The sequence below is a fragment of the Carya illinoinensis genome, chromosome 13, assembly GCF_018687715.1.
Source record: "Carya illinoinensis cultivar Pawnee chromosome 13, C.illinoinensisPawnee_v1, whole genome shotgun sequence".
In the NCBI taxonomy this organism is placed as follows: Eukaryota; Viridiplantae; Streptophyta; class Magnoliopsida; order Fagales; family Juglandaceae; genus Carya; species Carya illinoinensis.
Window position 1 is genome coordinate 2,587,935 of NC_056764.1, and position 16,423 is coordinate 2,604,357.

At 35.4% G+C, this 16,423-nt stretch overlaps 1 protein-coding gene across 1 annotated transcript; it reads right to left on the minus strand.

Annotated features, from left to right (window-relative positions):
- Nucleotides 1-7,341: 7,341 nt before the first annotated feature.
- Nucleotides 7,342-8,210, minus strand: LOC122292591 (ethylene-responsive transcription factor 13-like). The gene has a single exon (XM_043101020.1). The coding sequence runs from the start codon at nt 8,145-8,147 to the stop codon at nt 7,521-7,523; it is 627 nt and encodes a 208-aa protein (XP_042956954.1). The 5' UTR covers nt 8,148-8,210; the 3' UTR covers nt 7,342-7,520.
- Between the last annotated feature and the right edge of the window lie 8,213 nt (nt 8,211-16,423).

Here is a 16,423-nt window from a genome sequence, read left to right on the forward strand (position 1 = left end):
CATGGGGTTCAATGGATTTTGTTCATGATCTTTCTCATAAGTATGGGAAATTAGGCCCTAGAGGGAAGAAGTGTATATTTATAAGGTACTCAGAACACTCTAAAGGGTATGTGTTAATAGGTGAACAAACTGATGGAAGTGTAACTGAAATTGAATCACGAGATGTGGACTTCAATGAAAATGAATTTCCAAGTAGAGGTGAGATTGATAGGAGTTTAGAACTTCATGAGATTGTGGAACCAGAGGAAAGTGCTCCAAGGAATTTAGTTGAGAATGAGGAAGAAATTCTTCAAGCTCCCACAAATGATAAAAGGAACTTAAATCCGAGTGGGAGCACACCGCTTGTCAATCAATCAAAACAATCTCAGCGTAGAAGCACACGTGAAAGTATTCCCCGTCATCGTTTTGAGATTGAAGGGGAAGCTTTTATGGTAGCTCCGCATGATGATGATGAGTCTAGAACAATTCATGAGGCTCTCTCATCTTCTACTAAAGATGAGTGGATGAAAGCTCTTAATGATGAAATTAAGTCTATGAAGACAAACCAGGTCTGGGATCTGGTTGATCTACCGACAGGGCGTAAGACTATTGGGAACAAATGGGTTCTAAAAGTCAAACGCAAGTCGGATGGATCAATAGATAAGTACAAAGCTCGCTTAGTGGTGAAAGGATATACCCAGCAGGAGGGTATAGACTATGAGGAAACTTTTTCACCAGTGGTGAGGTTTGCTTCAATTCGCCTGATTCTAGCTATAGTAGCAAATATGGATTTGGAACTCTACCAAATGGATGTTAAGACAGCATTTCTCAATAGAGAACTAGATGAGAAGATCTATATGGATCAACCAACGGGTTTTGAGGTCAAATGTCAAGAGCGCAAAGTGTGCAAGCTCAAACGATCAATATATGGCCTAAAACAATCATCTAGGCAATGGTACCTTAGATTCCATCGAGCCGTTCTTTCAAATGGGTTTACGATGATCACAGAGGACCATTGTGTCTATGTCAAAAGGTCCAAGAAGAGTTTCATTATGTTGTCATTATATGTTGACGACATACTACTAGCTGGAAATGATAAAGGGTTGATAGTCGCCACAAAAGAGTGGTTATCCTTCAATTTTGAGATGAAGGATATGGGTAAAGCAGAATACATTCTTGGAGTTAAGATCTACAGAGATCGCTCAAAGAGACTTTTGTGTTTGTCCCAACAGACTTACATAAAGAAAGTCCTCGAGCGTTTCCTAATAAATGAATGTAAACCCATTGACACCCTTGTTGCAAAAAGTGAGAACTTATCTAAAGAGATATGTCCTAAAACTCAAATAGAAAAGAAAAAGATGGCCCGTGTCCCTTATGCTAATGCTGTGGGTAGTCTGATATACGCAATGATGTGTACTCGACCTGACATATGCTATGTAGTTGGCTTAGTGAGTGGATTCCAATCTAACCCCGGACTGGTTCACTGGAAAGTAGTCAAAAGGATTATGTGATATTTCAAGGGAACTGCAGACTATGTGCTGTGCTATCAAGGTTTAGATTTGCAGCTAAAAGATTACAGCGATGCCGACTGGGGCAGTGACCCAGATGAGCGTAAATCAACCACTGGGTATGTCTTTCTGCTCAATAATGGCGCCATTACATGGAGCAGCAAGAAACAACCTTGTATAGCTTTATCCACCATGGAGGCAGAATACATAGCTTGTTCTGTAGCAGTTCAAGAAGCTGTTTGGTTACGAAGATTCCTCAACCATTTAGACATTGGCACGAATTCTTCGGATTCGGTGACAATATTCTGCGATAGCACGGCTGCTCTCACATATGCTAAGGACTCTAAGTACCATGGAAGAACCAAACACATAGATATCAGATATCACTACATCAGAGACATGGTAGCGCAAAAGGAAGTGGTTCTGAAACACCTCTCTACGAGTCGCATGGTTGCTGATCCCTTAACGAAGCCCATAGCAAGAGATGTCTTTGAGGCTCATGTTAGGGATTTAGGACTGCGTAGATTGTAAATGTTTTTTTTGTGTTTCAAATGAAATTGAGATGTAACATTTCCTTTGGGATATTAAAACAATATGATTCAGTTATTGTCTTTATCGTTTTGTCTTTCTAATTCACACACAAGATATGTCAACAAACTTAGATCGGCTCACTCACACGAGCGATCGCCTCTAGCGCTTGAGAAGCGAGTAGAGATGAGACATTGTGTTCTAAGATACTTGTCCAAATGGATAAGTTAGTTGACATAAAGATATGTCGTTTTAGTGGGAGCTAAAATAAGGTCCAATGAAAGGACTATGCATGGGTTACCCCACAACCTATGTAGCCTGTGATTAGCCAGATGTGAGATCCTCTTTGACGCCTTGGAGGCGGGCAAATGGAGGAACTCGGGTTAGACGCTTGAAAAGCGACTAGACTAAGATCTGTACGGTGTTGATATAGACATATGCTCTTTCAGAAAGAGAAATCCACCGTAGCATGTATTTCATACTACATGTGCTTATTCGACCAAATGAGTAAGTGAGTAAATGGTTCCCCTCTTTCTCACTGTGTGAGTCTCATTTTATTTAAATGTCCTTTACATTTGACTATGTCACAAGATGGAGGTTATGATGTCTGCTACTTTGGCATGTTGTCTATGGCCATGATCAATATGGTCTAAAGAGGCATTGCTGGGAAAGTGGTTTGACCAAAGTTGAATGATATGAGTGCAAAGAGAAGATTCTTTGATATCGCATCTTCAATAGTGTTTGCTGACGTCAACTATGACGCTAGATATTGGTAGCGACTAAGGTTGTGAACATATTGAAATGATTTAGAGATAGTCGAGCATTGTTTTGAGTTTTTTTTTTCAAAAACTCAAGAGGGTTTCGAAAATGCTTGAACTGATGCGATCGAATGAGTCTAGGACATAACCAAACATTTTGGGGATGTTACTATGCTAGTCTTCTCTGGGAGAGATTTAGTGTATGTACTCCCACATTTCTATAGATATGCTTGGTGGTCGCACGACCTATTTACTTGTATGAATAAGATTGAGAACATTAGAGAGATGCTGACCTGGGGTCATGCCCACTGTGTGCGAGTGGGAGATGTTAATTGATGGGGCCGCCCACGTGGGGCAGACCCATCTTTTCCTATTTCACCTAATGCATGGCTTTAAGCCATGCGTTAAATGCCTTGCATGCATTGCATGCAGAGGCTGGACTTTAAGGCCAGCCATGTAGGGGGCTATAAATAGCCCCCCTCTGGTGATTCAGTATAATAAACGAGACGCAGAAAAATTCAGAAAACTCTCTCTCTCTCTTTTATTCTCTCTTAAGTAGTTTTTAGGCTGTGGAGTGTTAAAGCGTTACTCTGGTTTTATACTACGTAGTATGCTTTACCACCAAGTCAAAACTCTTGTTAATCTGGAGAAACTTGTAGAGCAACTTTACAAGTTGGGCTTGAGGTACTTTCCATTGTGCTTTCTAATAGTGTTGCTGCTGTTGGCAACAGTGGTGGAGGCAATAGCACCTTTTTGGATTTTTATGGAAGTATGAATGGAAATGAGTTTGCGTATGAGGAGGAGAATGAGGGAAAGGAATAAGAAATGTACCATTTGGACTACAGTCTCACTTCTAAGCTGTCGGGCTGCTTTTCTTAGTATAACAGCCTTCCACACACCTGCTGTCACGTCACAAATTACACCAAACTTACAATACATTCATGCACATGGTAAAACACTAAAATCAAAAGTGGAATAAGCCCAACCAAGAAGAGATTTTCCATTTTCTTAGCACCACCGCTTAGAAAACAGAGTTCCACCGCCATCAGTCCAACATCAATGGTTTGGGCGTGAAAAAAGAAAGTAAAAAATAAAATATCACAAACATCACAGACCTAAACATGCATCAAACATCAAAAATCCAATCCAAATCACAAAACAAGAGCATCAAAAAATCCATTATCACATAGTCACAAATTCAAAACATCCTTCATGATCGATGGCCGTTTGGTAGCTGAGAGCCCATTCAAAAAACAAAGAACACCAGTCCGTCTACACCATTGTTGAGTTCAAGGGAGAAAGAGAGATTTAAGATGGCATGGCATGATATGGTTGGAAGTAGCGTTACCTCTGGGAATCATAGCCGGAATACTATGTGCTATGGGTAATGCTCAGTATTACACTCACAAAACCACTCATGGCAGGTCGAAGCACATCAGCAATGACATGTGGGATGTGGCTATAGAATGGCAGGACAAGAAATTCATTGAGAAGGTCTATCGCTGCTCATAATTAAGAGGTGGGTGAGGTGTGAGGTGGTGGGGGGAGGGCTCAACGCTGGTGCAAGGTGGTTGCAAAAAGGGGGGAGAAGGATTTTTGGTGGATGGGTTCGCCTCGGGGGAGGGGGGCGGGTCGCTTGGGGAGGGGGGGTTTGCCTAGGGGGTCCGACGTTGGTGCGAGGTGGTGGGTGGAGGGCTTGACGTTGGTGCAAGGTGGTTGCAATTGGGGGTATGGGTTCACCTCGGCAGAGAAGAATTTCACCTGAAGAGGGGAGATAAGGTTTTCTGAAGGGTTGAATACAATTTTATTAGTCTGTGGTGTGATGAGGTCTTGATAAAATGATACGTGGTATTTGTTTATTGAAGGGCTGTTATGTGAAGAAAAAAAAATGAACTGGTTATAAGTTATTCTCTTTAGACTATTCAAGGAGGAAAGGCATTCGGACTGATGTGCAAAATGCACCGTTTCACACGCACCATTTCATTTAATCAAAACGGTGCATTTCAACTCCATGTAGGACGTCGTCTACGGGGCCTTCCCCATGCGCCTGCATTTAGAGTTTTTCTAATATTTATTATATGCATGAGCCTTTCCACGTATGAAATTAATCTTATTGCGATGAAAAATATTTTAAGGAAAATAATTTACAACCAAACAAGTACTATTTTTCGAATTAAATTTAGAGGGATGGGAGAGATGCCAGGCGCTTTTAGACATACATATATTCATATATATATATACACACATAAACTACATGACTAGCTGCTAATCTTTACTATGTGAAATCATTTATTTCTTTAAACTCTATTGTTTTCTTCATTCGAGTTTTGGCTCTTTGTTGTCTACCGTAGGCCTGCACAGTGACCTGGTCTGATCAGATTTGGGCTTGATCTGACCCAACCCGTAGGCGAGGCAGCATCAACTCGACCCGACCCGAATAGTGAATTTTCGGATCGGGTCAAGCCCGTTCTTCTTGCTTTCGATCATTTCACCTTCATAATTTGGTTTGCAGACCCACGCTTTGCAAACTTTGCCTCTCACACATCGTTCGTCCCTCCTTTTCCTCTTCCTCCTTCTCCTCCCCTCCCAAACTCACCCTCCCTCTGCAGGTACACCTTGAGGGGCTCTACATAGTCCTTGAAGTTAAGGATGGTCATGGCCCATAGCAGATCGTCGCTTCTCCCTCTAGCACTTGTCGGATGCCTCACCGGTGATAAAGCTTATGATCTATTTCATTTTCTTTGAGATCGTCGATGACCTTCACCTCAAGACGAAGTAGAGGCTTTGGGTGGAACCTCGTATCAGTCTTTAAGACATTGAAGGAGATACCCATATCGGAAAGTTTCGAGAAAACGGTTCAAGGTAGCGTTTGGGTCATGGGAAGTTCTCTAAGTTAGATTTGTATATCACTAGGTTAAGCTCTTCCCTTGAAAAGTCTTATGCTACATCTCTTCAAGCATTTGAGGTGATCTTGGTCGATGATCTATAGGGAGACTCTGAGAGGGATCTTGTTGGTTTGATCTGACATCGAAGTGAGTGCTTCGCATGACCGGATCTTTTTTCTTTATGCTTCTGATTTTTGAGCAGGACCCATTTTTTGGATTTTGTATGCCTCTCCGATCAGTTTCTAGCATCCATAATATTTTTTGGTTTTACTTAATTATCATTTTTCAGAGCTTGATTTTGTCAATTTAGTTGAATTCCCCTTTAGATCAAAGTAATAAGCTCTTCTATTGGTTTAGATGGGTTAAACTTTGGGTTCCTCAAACAGTTGAGGTTTAATTTTTATTTTTTAACACGATTTTCCCTTGGATCACACTTAATTGGTAGCTGTCTCAATTTTTACTAGAATTTCGAGTGCTTAATTCTTTGCATCTGAACTCGCTGCCTGCTAATGGTATTGCATGAATCCAATTCCTCAATTTCTCGAGAAAACGGTTCAAGGTGGTGAACAACGACAATGAACAGCTGCTAGGGTTTGAGGATAAGTACTTCTCTGAGAGTGGGATTGATCGACTCATCGATTTCGACTGATAATTGTTTGTAATTAACCGTGTTTGGGATTGATCTGATGAACACGACTTTAGTTGGGTGTGCCCATGTTGGGTATGTCGGATGGATCGGGCCCAATCTTTTTATGCACGACCCTAGTCAATCGTTACATAATTAATCAACGACAAGACGTACCCCTCACAAGGTCAATAATATTTGTGAAATTATAGTTACAATTGTGAGTGTGCAAGCGCTGTATATTTATTTTAAAAATGGTATATAAATACAAAATTTACGTGAAAAAAATTAATTTTTTAATAATAAACTTCAATTTTTTTCTTAAAAAAACTATATGCCACTTATACATTCTACGATTATTTGTAACATTACTCATAATATTTATTATATATACGAACCTTTCCACGTATGAAATAATTAATCTAATTAATCTTATTGTGATGAAAAAGATTTTAAAGATAATGAATGGCAACCCAACAAGTATATATTATTTTTCGGATTAAACTTAGAAGGATGCAGGGAGGGATCATGCTAGGCGCTCTTAGACATACGTACAGACATACATATACATACACACGTGTATATGTATATATATGATCAATGCATATGCTCCTCACTGCATGGCTTAATTTTCATCTAGCTAGCTTTTGGACAATAATATTATTACATATTTTGTTTCTAACATACTTATCATTAAATTTAAGAATAATTCTATTTGAAAGTTTTTATATTATATACTCTTAACGTGACATAATTTAATTTAAAAGATAAATTTTAAAATTTAAATATTACAAATTAAATTATGACATGTATTAAAAGTTACAGTATGGTGCAAATGCCTTTAAAGAGCAATACCCTAATTTTAATACCTTTATCCATTTGATTATTATTATGCAACCAATCCTAATTTAACATAATCTCCATGCGTTTAATTCCCCTATGTATATATCCTTTTTAATTGAAATTAAAGCCAATTGGCTATATATAATAAGAAATATACTTGTAATTGTGAGTGTGCAAGAGTTATGTAATCATTTAAAAATAAAAAAATAAATATATAATCTACAAAATTAATTTTTTAATAATAAATTTCATTACTTTTTAAAACAACTACATAATACTAGCACATTTATATCTAACAGTACTCTATTCTTAATTAGTCAAATATATATGGAATGGTAGCTAGTAAGAAATTAAAGCCAACTGGCTAGCTAGCTAGCTCGCTCGTGTTATTTTGCTAGTGGCCATGCATGCGCTTCCAAGAGCCGTTATCGGATGATGGAGGCGGACAACGGTTCCGGCGAGCGGCGTTTGAGGTCACTCTGATCGGCTCCCAATCGTTGCCGATCAAGTGCGGAAAATTGAGCTTAGCCTTCGAACCACGTGTCTTGAAAGCAACTCGGTCATATGCCAAAGCTGCATCCTCAGCCGTCTGGTACGTTCCGAGCCACACCCTCACACCGCTCTTCGTTGGATCCCTTATCTCTGCCGCGTACTTACCCCACGGTCTCCTCCTTACCCCCCTGTAAAGCGGCGCGCGGGCACACTCACGCGCCACAGCCTCTTCGCTTCTCTTTCCCCGAGGCTTCGACTCGTCGGTGGTTGCCGACGCTAAATCAAGTTGATTCGACGAAACCACCGCCTCCTGATCGGTATTGTCGTCCACTTTCAACGCCAACGTCGCGGTACTAGTACCCCAACTGTCATTAAGAGAAACGTCGCTAAAGCTTGTAGTAGTACTAGTCCGACAAACCACCTCAGCATTCTCGAAACTCATCGCCGAGTGAAAACTGTTCCCGGTAGTTTCGGAATCACCGAGAAGGTACCGTCGAACCGATTCGAGGACAGCAAAGTCCGAGTTCATGATCTTGCCTGGCCTGCAGTTATGTTTGCAATTTTTGTGTTTAGGTTTCTTTCTTTGATCTGTAGGTTGCTCGTAAAGGTTGCTTTGCAGGGCGTTGAAGATTTATAGCCAAGATTTTCATGAGATGCAATAAATGTGCACTTGGAAGCTATATAAAATAATAAATGGCATGAAATGACTATTTAATTTGGAACTTTCATGCATGCATGGACCATGGTACATGCAAGATGTTGTTGCAAGTGTGGTGATTAGATTAAAAAATTAAAAAATTAAAAACAGAAAGTGGCCAAGTGGGCAGCGTACGTACGGATCACCTGGTTTATATGTACACGTAAGAGAAGTAGAGACAATAAAGAGTTTACGTAAAAATAAATAATTCATAAATTGAGGTGATTTTTTATAATTAATGAAATTTGGTGTACTATATCAACTATATATATATAAATTATTAATTAGAAGAATAGTAAAAACAACAAAATAGAGAGTCATGCCTCCGGCCGGACGACGTACGGCGAGTTGATCGAGTTTTTTAATTCTCTAAAGTATTATTACTTCTTGTTAGTGCTTAATCAATAAAATTATCAGTGAATACTGATCTCTAGCTTAATTTCCTTCAATATCGCAGATTCGCAATATGCATGCATGTGTTGCAGAAATTTAGCTAAATATTAATATATAATATATACGATATATAGTCTCTTAATTTGACGTGCAATTCATTCAATTCCCGAGAGACAAAGCAAGAGACCCGTAGAGAAATTAACGTGATAGTCAAAATATTTTATTTTATTATTATAATTTTTTTAAATTTTTACATAAAATATAATAAAAAATTTAATTTTTTTTTAATTTTAAAATAATAATAATATTATTATTAAAAAATAATATTATATTTAATTTTTAATTTTAATCTAAACTTATCTCATTTCAATTAACTTACCGTCCAAGCCGCACCTAAAGTGTAGTGCAAGGTACGATAACTTAATTTATTGTTAAAATTAATTAAAGGTCCCTTACCTGTGGGTGTGGCCAATACTACTAATTGGGACCTTTTTTTTTTTTTTTTAAAATTACCGTACAGTTGATTTTTAAGTTTGGACTTTGAATTTATGCGAGGATGGAGACTTTTTGCTTAGTCCGATCCGTCACCCAACAAAACATTAAAGTTCAAACTCCGGGATGGATAAGTCTATAAAAGTAAGAATTTATAAAGTTCTTTTACAATTTTAGGTACTGGTCACGTCCATAGAGGCTTGAATACTTAATTCAATGCATGATCTAATTATTATATATATATATATATGTTTACTCGAGAAATGCAAAAAAAAAAATATATATATATATCCAGACAATGAAAAGATTAATCATGAAATAATTAATAAAGTATATATTTTCTGAAGTTTGTGTTATATTAATTAATAATTAAGACCATATAATATATGCTAGCTAGCTATTCCCTAGTACGTATGGTCTTCGCGTCGTGCGTAATTTACAAATTATCAACGTACGATATATCGATCTATATTAATATTGCAAAGACTAATTAGTAATTACGTACATGATACATAAATCATGTGATGCATGAATGATTCTGGCCGGTTAATATGATCACGATCATCCATCAACCTGATCTCTTTAATTTGAAGACAAAACGTTTTTGTCAATCGTTTCGTTTTTTGTTGCATGTGATAGGCTAATAACTCATTTACGACGTTGATAGACAATTTTAAATATAATAATAATAATAATATATTTTTATTATATTTAAATACATAAAATAAAAATAAAAGTCAAAATAAAATTTGAAAATAATATTATTTTATTCAAATTGTTGTTTAGTAGTAACTTTATTATTTTTCTATATATATATATAATTACAATAGACACAAAGAGATTATATAAAAATAAATCCACAAATTGATATAATTTTATGGGATTCATTATATTTACTTTATGAATAAAGTTTATAATCTGACATATTGTATCAAGTCACGTCAGTTTATTTTTATATAATCTTTTTATGATTAAAGTATTTTTAATATATATATATATATATGCAATTCAGCTGCAAGAAATACAAAAAGGGCAGGAAATGGTAATTAGAGAAATAGTACCATTGATGAGCTTATATTATATAATTCGAGGAGGAAAAATTGGCCACTTGCTAGCTAGCTAGCGTATAACAGTTGAAATGTTATGATTCTAGCCAGAGTACTTCAAGGCATGCAGCTAGGTTTGTTAAAAGTCAGAAAATTAGTTTTCCTTAATTACTTTATAAGGTTCCAATTTCCAAAGGACGTTTGAAATTAATGCTAGCGATCATGATTCCAAGCACTTGAATTAAATCATCTAAAGAAATAATTAATAGTGGTTCCAACATTTTGATTAATTACGAAGTGCAAATTGTATATCATGACATATATATACTATACGTTCTTCATCATCTTCGATCTAGCTATAGCTAGCCAGCCAAGTTGGCCGTTGACCATTTTCGGTCTTGTTGCTATTATCTGGCCGGCCTACAAGTTTTTTTTTTTTTTGTCCTAAATTCTCTCTCTCTCTCTCTCTCTCTCTCTCAAGTTGTGTGATATTAATTCTTTCTTTCCATTTTATTTTAAATGGCTGAGATCAGTATATACGTACATACGTGCGTACCCGGCCAATTAGCTAATATTATAAATAAAAAGAATTTTATACATCACAATTTCATTTTATATTATGTAAAATGTATATTGACACATTTTTCACCATTAAATAATTTTTTATTAGATGATTTTTTGTTATTCAATAATGATGATAAATATGTCATATCTATAGTATTATTCGTCATATATAATAACTAAAATATTTCATATTTTATTTTAAACGAATATAAACTAACCCAATTAATTAACTTGTTTCTTTGTTTTTAATGACTCTTTTTTAATACATGCATGCCGGCCGGAAGCTGCATGCATGTGCCACTTATAATATTTGAAGAAATTTAAATGTGAAAATTGCATATATATTTATTTATTTATTTATTATGTCTTACTCATGTAAATATAGTATTATATATTGGGTCGTCTGTCATGATTCAAGCTCCATCCTTATATCAGTCTAAAATATGGCGAGGTTAATTTATTAATTAAAGACTCGACTTTGTTTTTCTTTTTCTTTTTTTTTTGGGTTGAGAAAACTATATATATACTATAAGAAAATTATTTATTTGTGACTAATTAATTCTAGTGAAATAATTATTTTCAACTAAAATTAGTTATAAATCATTTTTTGATCGAAATAAATTGGTCACAAAAATTATTTTATATATATATATATATATATAAACATTAAATTACAATTATATATATACTATTAAATTAGGCTTGGAGTGCAGAAGACGCTAGTATATATGACGAGTACGTATACATGACGAGTACCGTCGACATATAGCCTCTCCATCTATGTCTAATGGAACTACTCACACGTCATGCAATTAATACCCAATACTCAATTATTTTATCTATAATTGATTGTCGATCTGTTTGGAGACCATGTGTATAGAGTGATCTAGAGATCATGTAGATTTTTATCATCTGAATTAACTGCCCTCAATCTCGTTTAGTTGTACAGTTCAGATGAGATGATATATGATGTTTTGAATAGTAATGAATAAAATATTATTATAATATTATTTTTTAATATTAGTTTTGTTTTGAAATTTAAAAAAATTGAATTGTTTATTATATTTTATATGGAGATTTAAAAAAGTTATAAATATGAGTTGAATTGAGATGAGATAGGATGAACTGAACCGTTCGTGTGAGGTATATATATATATACACACACACACACCTAATGCCCCGTTTGATTACAAGACTCAGTTATGATCAACTCAGTTCAGTCTAATTTTAAGGTAAGTCTAACATCCAAACACCCAACTCTTAAATTAATAAACACATTTTAACTCAAAACCTCCTTACACGTATGACTTATAATTTTTTTCAACTCAACACATCTTTATATCTGGAACTCATAATATTTTTTAATTTTTCATAAATAGTACTAAACTGATCATGATCTTAGCATCCAAATACATCTAAACTCATTTTAGATAAGTGTCACATAACTCACTCTACCAAGTACATAACTCACTACTATTTATAAAAAATTCAGCTTATTTCAATATCTAAATATAGACTAAAGTAGAATGATCTTGAAGATAACTAGAAAAGTAATTTGATTTATGTTGTTGCTGGAGAGGGGAGCTAAACGGCCTGGAGCGCATGCAGCAAAGGCAGTACTTCCCCCTTAATTCGTACTGATGCATATTCCTTCATGCATGGTTTAATGATACACAATCAAGGAAGAAGTCATGATTATGAGGCGAATATATTTAATTAGTAAAAATAAATAGTTCAATTGAAATTTAAAAAACACCATCAGCAAACTGATATAATAAATAAATAAAGTGAATAAAAATATAAGGAAAAAAATTTGAAATTTCATTCTTTCAATAATTTTGAAAATTTTCACTACAAGAAATTTAATTTTTAGGGACGAAATTAATTTCGTCCCTAAAAGTACTTTTCTGAGACGAAATTTTAATTTCGTCTCAAAACATGGAAAACCTTATAAATCCGTTCGAACTAAAAAAAATTAGTTCGAACTTGAGATTCTGAGACGAATTAGGTCGTCTCCAAAAATCTATGCCGTTCGAACTAATTAAATTTAATTCGAACAGAAAATTAATTAATTCGAATGCAATATTATTTGTTCGAATTAGTATTAACGTGTTCGAACGGTATTATTTAATTGAAAAGATATATTGTTAAAATTGTAAGAATACATATTTTTTCTATTAATTTTTTATCATTTCCAAAGTAAATAAAAAGTTCTATATATTATATATTATGATTTACAATGAATTAAAATATTTACAAATTCATAAATAATTAATTTTATGTAATTAATTTAAAAATATTTTAGTTAACTAAATATTAATTTAAAGATAGTGTCATTTTTTCAATTATCGTGAACACTAAGTATAATGAGAAGAAATGTGTTATTAACAATAAAGAGGCTAGCAAACACTAAAAATAAAAACTATACTGCATTAATTACATTCCAAAATGAGTTAGACGTTCTATACAATATAAAAAAGTAAAAAAATTACTAACAATATTTATTTATTATATAAATCAAAATCCTCCTGTAAAGTTTGCAACCGTCCTTCTAGGTCCTTAAGCTTCTCCATCATGGGCTGAATGAAGTCCCTCAATAAAATGTCGCGGTGGTCCGCCAATATAGCTCGTACCTCATCTGGAGTAGCCCCAGCAGGGTGTCTCTCAATAGGGGCAGCAGCAGTAGAAGCTGGATCAGTAGGCGGAGGCTGATCCTGTAGGACTGGACGAGTCTTCGACAAGTGACCCTTGCTCTTACTGAATGTGATCTTGTTAACGGGCCCCATCTGTGGCGACCTCCGCTCAGTCAAAGTCACTGCAACCCCTGAATGGAGTAAGAGGTTAGATATCAAAAGCGCAAATGGTAGACTACCTCCACCCGAATAGCGTGACTCTGTGCGAATGCGGAGGAAGAAATATAATGCCAGATCAATCGGCTCCCCCTGTGCTAACCGTAACAAAAATCTGGCCCGCTCGATCCCGAAATCAGTCTTGTGTTTTTTCGGATCAATGTTATACCCAACAATCAAATTAAGCATTCTGAAAAATGCTATACAGTCGGCCTGTCGGATCACTTTACCGCCATCATATGGAGGAGCCTCAGGGTCTCGCACTAGGTCACGAACCTGATCGTCTGTGAGACCATCATCAGGTACCTCATCACCGCTCTCACTATCATCCGAGCTAGCATCCAGCTCTGCGGTCTGTCTATCCGGCACTGGCGATGAGGATGCGACTGTAGTGTCCTCTCCAGATGGTGCAGTCGCTGATCTCGCTGCTGCTGCTGCAGGATAGGCACCGGGCTCTCGCCGCAAATCTAGGAACTCAGCAATAACGCGAGGAGAGAATATAATACTCACTCCCCGGACTACTAAGTTATAGCATAGAGCATCACCAGGCTGCTCACCCATGGCACGGTAAAACTCACCGACCATCTCAGGATATGCTGTGCCCCTCTGTTGACAGATCGGGGTCCATCCACGATCGGTGATGATGTCATGTATGCTCCGCCCCTCCCAAGTGAGGTCACGGAAGTCACCTAAAATGATCTCCCGCTCAACTAGTATAGGCCTGACGGCCGGCTGAGAAGGAGATGCGGAGGTACTTTCTACTGTCTGGGGTCTGGAACGTTTTCTTCCGCTGCTGCTTGCCATTAGTATACTGTTGATGTATAAAAGATATATGTGATCTAATTAAAGTGAATTAGAGGAATGATGATATTGTGCTATCATGGTTGACAACTGCTTATTCGAATGGCCTTTAATTCCATTCGAATTAAATTATATTCATTCGAATGAAATTTAAATTCATTCGAATGAACATAATTTTCATTCGAATGACCTCAGATATGTCCATTCGAATTAGCCTAAAATCCATTCGAATAAAATTATATTCCATTCGAATTAACATAAATTTAATTCGAATGGACTTGACTTCAATTCGAATGAAATTTGTATTCATTCGAACGGACCTGAGCCAAACAGACATGGCTGAGTCGACTCAGAACCGAACCGACACATTCATTTTTATGAAGGAATCCAATATTTTAATCGGTAGAAATGATTTAGGAGTAAATCCCTATCATTTCTACCGATTATAGTTGTGTCATTTGCCCCCAAAACAACAAAATGGGGCCGGATTGATTCAAAATCCGACCCCCCCAAAACTAACTAAAAAAATTATAAAAATAATTAACATTTAACCCATACCTCTTGTTCTAGGAGATTTGAGGAGTTGGTCGGAGTTGGTGGCGGCGTTGTGGCTGCTAACGGCGGAGGAAATCGAAAAGTTCGAATGAGAGGAGGCACGAAATCTCCTGGGGAAGAAACTGGTTCGCGGCTTAAATAACGTGATTTCGTTCGAACGGAAGTATAATTAGTTCGAACTAAAAGGGTATAAGTTCGAACTAGAAGGGTATAAGTTCGAATGAATTATATAATACTTCATAAAAATATATATATAAGTACAAGAGGTAAAACAATTGAGAAGTATTAGTAATAATAGTATATAATACAGAGTATACTAGTACTAATGGCCAAATTTCTCACTAGTATATATAATAATATATATTAGATAACTATATATCAATAGTATAGAGTTTTATACTAGTTACTTATATATATTGTAAGTATCTAGTATATATATATGTAATAGTATATATATTATGGATTAGATGAGTATAAAATAGTATTGTCTAAAGTATTGCATTATAAAGTAAATATAGTAAGTATATAGTAAAACATTGCATTAATTATACTAGTATAAAAAACATATTTCTAATATGTTTAGTTTGTATATTAATAATAAACCAAGTACTTGGACTATATTATAAAATATTACAGTATTATTAGTTTTCATATTTTGATGGTATCTATACTTTAATATCACTTAGTATTATACTATTAGTGATACTTAGTATTATACTTATAGTGATACTAACTTATAAGTATAACACTATTAGTGATTGTAAATAAAATATTATACTATTTTAAATACTTAATATTATAGATTGATAAGAAACTTAGTATTATGATATTAGTGACACTTAGTATTATATAGTCTATATAATTTTTACATATACACATAATAATATTGGGTGTATTATGTGTATAGTTATATATTTATCTAATTATCTGTTCGAACTAATATAATGTTAGTTCGAATAGAGATAATTCATGTTCGAACGAATTTTTTTTGTTTGGAGGGAAAATTCGCGCCAAGTTATCAGTATATGCTGGAGAATATTCCTTTTTCTGTTCGAACTGGAAAAATATTAATTCGAACGCGAAAAAATTGTGGGAAAAATTAGCGGTATTTGGACTTTCGCGTTCGAACTGATTAAAATTTAGTTCGAACTGAAATGCACATATTATTAATCCGATCCTTTCACTTCATTTTTCACTCGGATTGAAGATTGAGAAAAGGAGAGAGAGCGTGGCAGAGGCTGTGAGAGAGTGTTGTGGAGAGAGAGAGCTTGAAAGCGTTGAGAGAGAAGAGATTCTTGAGAGAGAAAGGAGAAGGACAAGAGGTAAGTTGTGTTTTTTTGTATTTTTCATTCCGATTTTCGTTTACAAATATCTATAGAGTTTTTGCATTTATTTGTTAGGATAGAAC